The sequence below is a fragment of the Bicyclus anynana genome, chromosome 4, assembly GCF_947172395.1.
Source record: "Bicyclus anynana chromosome 4, ilBicAnyn1.1, whole genome shotgun sequence".
NCBI lineage: Eukaryota > Metazoa > Arthropoda > Insecta > Lepidoptera > Nymphalidae > Bicyclus > Bicyclus anynana.
The window spans coordinates 10,447,145-10,459,124 of NC_069086.1; the positions used below are offsets into that span (position 1 = coordinate 10,447,145).

The 11,980-nt window shown below is 34.8% G+C and overlaps 1 protein-coding gene across 11 annotated transcripts in view; it reads left to right on the plus strand.

Annotated features, from left to right (window-relative positions):
- Nucleotides 1-11,980, plus strand: part of LOC112043322 (matrix metalloproteinase-14) — a 41,513-nt gene that overhangs the window by 23,810 nt on the left and 5,723 nt on the right. For 7 of the 11 annotated variants that reach the window (XR_008250808.1, XR_002886673.2, XR_002886675.2 and 4 more), the window contains exons 2-8: nucleotides 2,678-2,831; nucleotides 6,692-6,796; nucleotides 7,257-7,425; nucleotides 8,273-8,348; nucleotides 9,699-9,776; nucleotides 10,463-10,594; nucleotides 11,347-11,515. Coding sequence is in view for 6 of the 11 variants with exons in the window: in XM_024078665.2 (XP_023934433.2) it covers nucleotides 2,678-2,831; nucleotides 6,692-6,796; nucleotides 7,257-7,425; nucleotides 8,273-8,348; nucleotides 9,699-9,776; nucleotides 10,463-10,594; nucleotides 11,347-11,515 (883 nt within the window). In the remaining 5 variants the exon portion in view is untranslated. The remainder of the gene's footprint in view (nucleotides 1-2,677; nucleotides 2,832-6,691; nucleotides 6,797-7,256; nucleotides 7,426-8,272; nucleotides 8,349-9,698; nucleotides 9,777-10,462; nucleotides 10,595-11,346; nucleotides 11,516-11,980) is intronic. The other 4 variants (XR_002886674.2, XM_024078666.2, XM_024078670.2 and 1 more) reach the window with 1 other exon arrangement.

The following is an 11,980-nucleotide window of genomic DNA, read 5'->3' on the forward strand; positions in this document are numbered from 1 at the left end:
GTAAATCGAATATTATTGATATTGAAAATAAGGTTCTCAATTTGACGCGTATGTTTTTTTTAATGTTTGTTACCTCGTAACTTCGTCATGTATGAAACAATTTTAAAAATATTTTTTTGTTTGAAAGAGAATATAGAAATATATAGCATATTTTTTTAAGGAGTATAAGATTGGTCTCATTTCATTTGAAGTCGGTTATATTTTTCTGTAAAAAAAACTATATTGTAAATCTTTCAGTTACCTGACGTATCAAACCACCTGATAATTCTATTAAAAATGGTGTAATTTTTCACCCTTATATATCATATACAAAAGAAATATTTTTATATAGGTTTTACATGAGAATGTAGAAGATATTGTATCTAGTCTCTTAAATATGACCAATCTCCATTATCTAAGCAAAGTAAAAAACTGTACTAATTTGGGTACTAATTATTATTCTAGTCTGACCAGGGCATGAAATAAACCTAAATCTTTACCGTGGATCCATTTACTAAAATTTAATTTTGAAAGAAAATATCATTTTTAATTTGTTCTTATATATTTTTAATACCTTTCTTTAATCTTTAATTTAGTCAATACATAGATTTTGTTTAAGCTATGTATTGAGCTCTCGATAACGACAGGTGACGTTTTATAGGTTAATCTTTGAATGTTGATAATCTCATAATTGCGTGATGGTTTAATCTATACATTTACCTATAACCATTCCATTGTTTCTCTTGTCGGAAGATTTCTTGCTCATCAATAACTATTTTTATTTCAATAGCGATAACTTGTTGTCATATTACAATAGTAACGTTTTATGTGGTAGGTAGATAAGATTGACGATTTATTTTACATCCTAACTAGTAGACAATCGTGACTTGGTATGCACGCTATCTGTTTTTTATTTTTTGGAAAACTTTTTTGAAACAATAATAATGGTAAGTCTCTCAATGTTGTTCGTATGTAAAAATCACATGAAAATTATGTTATGTGAGCTGCATAACAGATTATCGTAGGACAAACAAAGTTTATGAAATTGTTTTTGAGTTATATTAGTCTTCCTTTATTAAGTGGAACCACTTTTAGAAGCAAGTTAGTGATTAGTTAGCCGAGTACAAACAAATTTTTTACAAATTGCAACCAAGCATAAAATAAAAACTAAATTGATGTTACAGAGTTAAGTTATCAGTAACCTTGGAACCTTTCTAATTTGGCCTTTGAACTATTGATGCTTGACTATAACTATCTATAGATCTACTTTCATAAAGATGTTATTTAAATGGTTCTTACCCCAACACCTCTATGGTTACGGGGCTCGCTACTAATTGAATTATAAACCAAATTCGAATGGTCTAGGCCATCTGCCCAATAAGCTATTGTCGTAAACTTGCTGAACACAGGGTTTTCGCATAGTTGGAATGTGAATCAAAGGTCAAAGTTTGTTTGTGTGTTGTTGTTTTCCACGTCGATTAACTTTAATATGTAAGTTAATTTTTCGTGAAAAACGTCTGCGATGATTTTCTTTAAGAGAGAAAATCCGGTGGCTTAGTATTATTTTTAAGATTATTTACGTTAATTTGATTGGATCTAACTGACTCAGTTTTACCTGTTATAGTCCAGGTCAATGACGAATAGAAGCTGATGTAATGATCTGGTTATACTTCAAAGAATATCATATCATTTTAGGGTGGTGAAAACTGAATCAATCAGTATATGCTCATATATAATACAAAGTCGGGCTAGTTACACCACTTTGAACTTCAGGTCGGCTGAACAAATGTACCTGAAATTTAGCACAGAGATAGTACATGCTCTTGTACGAGTAGTGTGCACAGTGTGTGTGTGAATATACGAGTATATATTACTGTTTATTCAACTATTTCCACAAAAATGGGATATATACGGTATTGAACTTGTACTATTGTTTTTGACATTGCTTGTTAGACTATGTTTATCATAGAGTATAATATTGGGGTTAGGTTAAAGGATATTATGTATTAAGTAACGCCGGAATATTACTAATAATATAAGGAAAACAAACATGTAAATAATATTCATAACGTTTGTTGTAGTCTTCTATAGCATTACTCACTTGTTAGGGTTTATTCATCGACAGTTATGCTGTAGTACGGGTTCCGTAATTAAAGGAAATTCCGCCATGAATGTATTGCCATTATTTTCCATAGAGATCTTTAGTAACAAAGTTGACTTTGTGTTCATCGCTGAAGAAGGGATAATCAAGATCGAACTTCACTTAGTAAGTTTGTATGACCTTTCAATAATTATGTCACAAAGTTTCGACCACAACCTATCTTACCTTCAGGCTAACATATACTAAGTATAAAGTAGTTAGAAAATACGTACTCATATTATCTGTACAAATATTGATGTATACCATTGGTATTTTATGAGTCGTGTTTCATTATGACCTGTGTTTCTGTGCATACACACCCTCGTGTCTCTACACAACAAACTCAACTATGTTGCGTACATAAATATAAAATAACACGTGCTATAGGTTATGTCTAGGTTTAAATATCAAGCAGTCCCTGAAAAGGTACTTATTAGTAACTATATAGCTAGGTTAAAGCAATAATCACCTAACGGCTTTATTTTAGTTCGCTTTCCTGCACCATTACTAATGATTTTCATCTCGACAAAGGTCCATGTCCATTCTTGGATGCGGCAGCCTGATTATGACGTGAACTTCCAGATGTACCTGGCCCAATATGGCTACCTCAGTCCGTCTGTACGGAACCCTTCCAGCGGTCACATAATGGACGAAAGCACGTGGAAAAAAGCCATCCAAGAGTTCCAGAGCTTCGCCGGATTAAATAGTACAGGTGTGTTTTTCTTTAATTTTTTTGACTGTAAACACTAATATTAATAATTATTAAATATGTAGATCCGAACTTTATAAAGTAGTTACAATATAGGTATTAAAAAATAAAATATCTTGGAAATTAGAATATCATCTAATATATAAATATTAGATATTATTCTGTACTGTCTTAATTATTATCGGTTATTTTTGTATTTGTACATTCAAAGTAACTGTGTTAAAAGGTTTTTCGCATATACACTTCGCAATGACATGGAATATCCCAGTCAGTACGATCCTAATACACAGACAACATTATAATTTAATATTTATTTTATTAAAACTATTTTTAGTTACCATTGTTCGAGAATCTCAATTCTTAGGAGAAAATATTACATAGTACACATTTGACCTGCTTACAAGAGATCCCAACCACCAGTCAGGCTTTGGTGATTCATAAAAGTTTCACTTTAAATTTCTCACACAAACAATTTTTTTAGGCATTTTGCCATAAAACAAGAAGTTGAGACAAATCTTAAGCTCTAATCTTAAGAATGTTACAACTTTACCGTCATGTAAGAGGATAAATGCATGATTATTATGCGTGACAGCGCATTTGTTAAATTAAGGAGTTGACGTAATACACGTAATAATTGATGTAATGGTAACCCATATCGAAGTCACCATGACCTTGTCCTCTTTGTAGATTCAGTCAAATGGAATGAAAAATTATATTCTGCTTACCTATTAATGATTGGCTGTAACTGGTATTTTCTGCTGGTTTTAAAGAATAAAATAGGGCAAATATTATTTGACGATGATTACCTAGTTCTTGTAATCTTTAAGCGGACGTCGGCGATATCATCCGCGTAAAAATATTTTTTTCACATATCCCGCGGGAAACTATAAAAATGACTTTTCTGTGTGCCCATGTGTTAAACCAGATTACTTATCTCAATTCATAATTTTAGCTAAATACTTTAAAAAATAAAAATGTCTTGAATGGCAGAAAACTTGAAAATTATACGTTTATTAAAAGTTGAAATCACTTTATTACTTGTAAATGATTAAGATGCCCCAGTAACATTTAATGATCCTGTAATTATCTGAAGAGAAAGCGTTGTTTTTTGCTTTTCAATGATGGCTTTATTTTTAACCGACTTCAAAAAAAAGAGGAGATTATCAATTCGTCGAATTTTTTTTTGTTAATTTTAATAGACACTTTGCCTTCCCAATTACCTGCCTACGTGACCTACATATATTTATTCCAATGCAATTACCCCTTAAGTTGAATAACTAATAATATTTTGATAAATGAATCAAATGCACATGTTCCAGTTTAATTGCAAGTAGGTACATATACCTACTTTATGTTCATCATAGTAACAGCCATAACAGAATCATTTAATTCGCGTTGTGACGAGTAGCACATGACATTGGTAATGCAATTACATTGTAAGTACGAGTACATACCTACTGTTGGCAGCGAACTGATCGAATACCATACCATTACGTGGTCAGAAGTTGAATCTTCGTTACGACGTACGTGATTTGACACGAAAAGTAGTTTATTGGCCGGCTGTTATTATGTAAGCAAAAACGAAGTACACAAACAATACATTATTCATTATTAAATGTCGCGCCAGTTCTAAACGTTGTGAAGCTGAAAATCATGTTGGATTTTAAGACCTTGGAACGTTTTTTCTGTGGTTGTTTCAGCAAATTTGCTATTTTATTAATTACTAGTTGACGGCGCGCGTTTCACCTGCGTGATTCCCGTTTCCATAGGAATACGGAATAATGTATATCCTTCCTCGATAAATGGGCTATCTAACACTGAAAGAATTTTTCAAATCGAACCAGTAATTCATTTTAGATTAGTTCGTACAAATAAACAAACTCTTCAGCTTTATAATATTAGTACAGATTTTTAAAAATATTATCTATATATTTAATATTTCAACATCGATTGTTATTTCGCATAGTATATAACAAAGTCGTATCCCGCCGTTTGTACGGATAAATATTTTGAGCTATGCTACGAATTTTGGTGATTTTTTTATCAGTAGTTAGAGTAATTTTAGAGGATCTTCAAATATCTAATTCATTTTATATTTTATTATTATACGACTTAAAAATATAAGGTATCTCATTTATCAATATATTATTGTAAAAAATTTCTTTCATTATTTTTAGTCACAGTTCTGAATATTTGTTATAAAATTCATTAGTTGTAATACAAATTGGGAATACTTTTACGTACACAATGAATTATCGAATAACAATGAGCGAATTACTCAATGACATTGCGTCTATTTTAGAAAGAAAGAAAATTATTTTATTGGATACACACACACACAATATACAGAAGGCAAAAAATAAATAAAATAAAATATATACAATTTAAAATGGAGAAAACTAAAAATTAAGTAAAGCTAAAGATGGTGTGTATGGTACCAAAATGGCTTCCACCGATACGCTGGATACGCTGGTGATGGTTGCACCAGCGGAGCGTTGGTCATCCATGTCATGTTGTGACGCGGGCTATTTTAATAATCTTTTGTCATACATACAAATTGCAAACACAATTATTATTGGTTTTCCTTTTGACAGTATAAATACATTGATTTCATTCGATACACGTCTTAATTTTCCGTATTAAAATTAGCGATGCGAGGTGTGTAATTCGGGCTGTCATACAGATAATTTTAAAAGCCATGCTGACTCGTTTACCTCTAGCGTTGTGGCTGATTGTTCGCGTTTTCCGCCTGCGGTTTTTGTTGCTATGATTGTGTAATTACTTCCTTGACATCTAATGCACATTGCGAGGGTGCTTATATTGATTCTAAAATCTAAACTATGTGTGTATTTATGTTTAGTTCAATAAAAGATTTATAAGTACCCATATATCTGTGTGACTACGTTAAGAGTGGGTACAACAATAGTCCAACAGGAGAGAGATCTTATGGCATCTCGATGTTGAGTCCGGCCTCTCTAGAATGGACGTAATGAGGCTATAATTAAATTAGGACGGCCTCCGTGGCGCAGTGATATGCGCGGCGGATTTACATGACGGAGGTCCGGGGTTCGATCCCCGGCTGGGCCGATTGAGGTTTTCTTAACTGGTCCAGGTCTGGCTGGTGGGAGGCTTTGGCCGTGGCCAGTTACCACCCTACCGACAAAGACGTACCGCCAAGCGATTAAGCGTTCCGGTACGATGTCGTATAAAAACCGAATGTGGATTTTCCAAGGTGTGGATTTTCATCCTTCTTCTAACAAGTTAGCCCGCTTCCATCTTAGATTGTATCATCACTTACCATCAGGTGAGATTGGCGAGAGTTGAATTCATGGCATCTCGATGTACAATCCGGCCTCTCTAGCGTGGACGTAATGAGGCTATTATTATATTAGAATTTCCTTTTTTCACGATGACCTTTTCTCCTCTAATTAAGCCAAAAGTTTGTGATCGCTATGATTATGACCAAGGACATCAAGCGGGATGCAGGGAGTCGCTGGATGCTCGCGACTCGACAACGTTTTGCAAGAGGCCTATTTCCAGCAGTGGACGTCCAACGCCTGTTAATGATGATGATGATGATAATGATGATTACAATAGTCTAGCAAGCGAGCTTATAATCCAAGACCTATAAGGCACATTCGAGATCTATAACCTCCGAGCTTGGAATATGAAGTATTCCTATTGATTTATTAGGATATTGATACTCTTTATTGATAATATTTTACTTTTGCAATAATTATTATTGCTGGACTACTGGTATTAACATTTTTATATGATTAGCAACTTTTCACAAAACACAAATTAGCTATAAATACTTTGAAGATAATCTTTAACTAGGTATAATAATTGCAATTATTTTTCAGGTGAACTGGACGAGGAAACAGTGAAGCTGATGTCATTGCCAAGGTGTGGAGTCAAAGATAAAGTAGGCTTTGGTGAAAGCCGAGCAAAACGATATGCGCTACAGGGTGAGTATTAAATTATGAGATACTAGCGGACGCCGCGCGGTTTTACCCGCGTGGTTCCCGTTCCCGTAGGAATACGGGGATAATTTATAGCCTATAGCCTTCCTCGATGAATCGGCTATCTAACACTCAAATTAATTTTCAAATCGGACTAGTAGTTCCTGAGATTAGTGCGTAGGCTCGAATTCGGTCCGGGGTATGCATCTCCAAGTATAATGAATTTGAAGAAATTAAATATCACATGTCTCAAACGGTGAAGAAAAACATCGTGAGGAAACCTGCATACATGAAAACGTGTGTAAAGTCTGCCAATCCGCATTGGGTCAGCGTAGTGGACTATAAGCCTAACCCTTCTCATTCTGAGAGGAGACTCACGCTTATTTATGCCGAATATGGGTTGTTGATGATGACGATGACATTGATACTTTTGATATGCCTGATATGTTTTCATTTTGTCTTGCAGGCTCAAGGTGGCGTGTAAAGAACCTCACATACAAGATCTCCAAGTATCCGTCCAGACTGAACCACGCGGAGGTCGACGCCGAACTGGCTAAGGCGTTTGCCGTGTGGTCGGATTTCACAGACCTCACTTTTACTCAGAAGCGATCTGGACAAGTTCACATTGAAATTAGGTAATACACCAGTATTCTCTAAAAAAAAAGATGGTAAGGTAAAACAAAACTAAGTGACAAAGTGAGTCAAGTGAAGTTATGGTATTACTAGCAGACGCCCCGCGGTTTCAACCGCATTGTACCCGTTCCTGTGAGAATACAGGGATAAAATATAGTCTATAACACTCACAAATAACGTGGCTTTCTAGTGATAAAAGAATTTTCAAAATCGGTTTAGTGGATCCATAGATTATCCCTATAATACCACAAACATAATTTCTTTATAATATAGTAAAATAAAATTAATATATTATATATGAACTCTATTGCCAAAACACATGGACTTTTCATCACTGATGACCATCTAACAATAGTATTGCGTTGTTTATACAATGCCCTTGGTTGCGTAACCATCCAAAATTATTGCCATTGACTCGCTAATGTACGGGACAAACCCATGAAGCGAGATTATTTCGTACTCTCGATGTTATATAGTACTATTACAGGGCTTAGCGATTTCAATACTTGGGCTTAAAATATATATTTTTGTCTTGAAAATGGTTTTAATAATTTATTTTTGAAATATTAAAATAAATCGTAAAAACCAATAATTATGTTACTAGTCCACCTCATTCAGTCATAAATAAAAATGGTTTATTATGGAGTTTCCGTTCCACTCCTAGCACAGTCTTTCCCGACTAGGAAAAGAAGGGGAATGGGAATGGGATTATTGGTAATATTTTAAAAATATATGGCAAATATTCTTTTAATAATAAAAAAAATTGCCTAAAATGTTGTATGTGGTTCAAACACAATTGCTTAAAAACATAACAAACCACAAATGAATACGATTATTGATATTTGTCAGGTTTGAAAAGGGCGAGCACGGCGACGGCGATCCCTTCGACGGTCCCGGCGGCACCCTCGCACACGCGTACTTCCCCGTGAGTATTACTAATGTTATTTTAAAAACCCACAGGGAGAGCCTTTTTAGGAATATCCTCTTCAGTAAAAGCCTGTTGCTAAGCAGTTGCTATGGGTATTTGTATTTTGCCTCGACCAGTGACAGAAGAGCTGGCTCATTTTTTTGCGTAAAGAATAAGACTGATTGTTCAGCGCGGAAACGCAGCCAGTAAACGCAGCCAGAATACGGGCCTATAAAATCAAATATAGCCTATAACACTCATATATAAAGTGTATTTCAACAAGAAAAAAAACCAAAATAGTATTATTAGGTCCAAAGATTATCCCGTATATCACTACAAATTACACTCCTTGTATTTATTTTCTCTTTTTCGATTGGTTGTCTGGAAGAGATCGCTCATTAGCGATAAGGCCGCCAATTGTACATTAGTTTTTAAGTTAATTTCTTGCTTGTTATTATTCGTTTTGGTGTACAATAAAGTATATTTGATTCATTCATTCATTCATTCAAATTTTACCTCTATATAATATTAGTATCGATAATAATAACGATTTTTCTTTATTCGACAAGTACTATTTATTCGTACATATTTGTTAATATTATATTATATTGATGGTAATATGTAAACTCGTTAACTTAAATGTAATCCTGTGAGGATTATAAACATTCTGAGACGAAGGTTAAACCTGTAAGTTGCCAGAAGCGTGCAAATTTACGATTTATAAGTACATCAGACAAAATGGATGAAGGGAACGTATCAAACCCAAGAAGCAAAGTTGTTGTTGTTTTACTGTACTGTTCTGTAGTTGACGCTAGCAGACTATTGGTGTAGTAATTTTCTAAATGATTCTCTTCGATTAAGTCAAAAAAAAATATCTCATCCCATTTAATATAATACCGCGTTTGTCGCTTTAGTGACGGTTCATATGTAGTTAACATCGAAAGAAACTATACAATAAGCGTAGCGAATAGAATGAACAAGATTTCCATGACAACACAAAATCAACAATATAAACATGAACATTATAAAATAATCGGATGTTACGTGTTACAATTTACATAGTAATTTTATAGTGAAAGCTTAAATATGCTGTAACTACATAATCATTTATCTATGGTACTATGATAATTGCGATTTCAAAGCGTAATATAATGTACTAGCTGACGCCCCGCGGCTTCACTCGCGTAGTTTCTGTTCCCATAGGTTTACAGGGATAAAATATAGCCTATGACACTCACAATTAACGTGGCTTTTTAGTGGTAAAAATTTTTCAAAATCGGTTCAGTAGATCCAGCACCACAAAATTTACCTACTTATAAGAAGAATCACGATTATACTTAATATTTTAATTTTATGTTTGTTGAAAAGGTTTACGGTGGTGACGCTCACTTTGACGATGCTGAGATGTGGTCCATTAACTCCAGAAGAGGAACTAACCTTTTCCAAGTAAGTTAATTGTTTAATATAAATATCACTTAATTTAGCGGACTGGGCATCTATTGTTTATGTTTCTGTATTTTTGGCAAATGGACGAAATGGATGGAATGAGACGTGATATGTGTATATCATCTCTGCCTTCGATTCGGAGGGCGTAGGTTCGAATCCGGTCCAGGGCATGCACCTCCAACTTTTCAGTTATGTGCATTTTAAAAAATTAAATATCACGTGGCCCAAACGGTGAAAGAGAAACATCATGAGGAAACCTGCATACCTGAGAATTTTCTTAATTCTCTACGTATATGAAGTCTGCCAATTCGCATTGGGCCAGCGTGGTGGACTAAGGCTTTATCCTTCTCATTCTGAGAGGAGACTCGTGCTGAACAGTGAGCGGAATATGGGTTGTTAATAATGAATGTTGATGATGATTTTTTGTCAAACACTGCAAAATCGATCCAAAAATTATGTTCCTCGATTGGATTTTCAACGCTTGCGTGCACTCACGACTATTTCAAATTTATGGTGTGTTTATTTTATGTACTGCAAATCTCGCTTTTGTGTTTCGCCACACTCTGTGAAGAGAGAGGACACTAACAGACACGTGTTGCACAGACGTCAGTTTTTTGCGGAAAATAACATAGGAACAACAAAATAGGATATATGTGATTATTTATATTTCCTTTGATTATTTTTAGGTGGCAGCGCACGAATTTGGTCATTCTCTAGGCCTTTCACACAGCGACGTCCGGTCAGCGTTGATGGCACCCTTCTATAGAGGCTACGACCCCGCCTTCCAACTAGACCAGGATGATATAATGGGAATACAGGTAGCTGTTTACATTTATACATATACGAGTATAGTTTTTTTTTTAATAAATAAATATACTTAAATAATACACATCACTATCTAGCCCCGAAGTAAGCATACAGAGTAGCTTGTGTTATGGGTGCTTAGATAGTTAATATTATAATATTAATATACAATTATATACTACATTTAAATACTTATATAATGTTTTAATACACACAGACACTGGAAAACACCCATGCTCATCACACAAATATTTTCCAGTTGTGGGAATCGAACCCACGGCCGTGGATGCAGAAAGCAGGGTCACTACCCACTGCGCCACGCGGCCGTCAAACATGTTAATATAACAAATTGTAGCGCTATCCGTTTCTGATCGTGCCATTCCAAATAGCGTAGCTTTTATAGTATACTAGCGGGCGCCCGCTTACTTTGTCCGCGTGAAATTCAGTTTTTCACAAATCCCGCGGGAACAATGGAGTTTTCTGGGATGAAAAGTAGCCTATGTGTTAGTTCAGAGCAAAATCTATTTCCATTTAAAATTTTAGCCAAATCGCTTTAGTAGCTGCAACGTAAAGTAGGAACAAACATACTTACACACTTTCACACAAACTTTCACCTTTAATATTAGTGTGATTTTCAAATCTGCATTTATGAAATGAAACTGGTTTAAAGAAAGACTCAAGCATTTTTTTGCCTTACTTTTGTCGAACATTTTCAATGTGGTACAAAACAACTCTCGTTGATTATAAATATTTAAATAATTTCTAGGCGCTGTACGGTCATAAGACACAAGTGGATATCGGCGGAGGACTGCCAAACCCCACCGTGCCACGGGTCACCACACCACAACCCTCGGCCGAAGATCAGGAGCTCTGTTCTGACTCTAAATTCGATACCATATTTAACTCTGCCGACGGTTCTACTTTTGTTTTCAAAGGTAAGACTAACAAGTTTTTTAAATAATTTTAAAAGGAAACCTTTTGCATTAGATTTTTAGCCGAAAAACAGCGGGGATGTTTGGTTGAAAATTTCAATCACCATACTCGTAATTATAAAAACAGTCGATTAATGTCCGCTTGGATGGATGAGATTGTTGTAGGGATTTGAGGACCAAACACCATGCCCTGAGTTGTTTGCATCCAACGACTCAGCCTACGACTCGTTAGATCCTCGGTCAACCTAAGACCCCATTCGCACGAGAGTTTTTTTAACGGACGTTAAATAAGCGTTCAAATACAATGTCCATATAGCTACGTTTTTAAAACACGACGCATTTCTTCGAGCAGTGTCGCATTTTCTATTTTGAGCGTTGGAAATAGACCTTCATTTAGCTTCTTATTATATTTGAACGCTTTTTTCGGTCGACGAACACTTCACTACTTCAATAACTTAGGAGCTATTA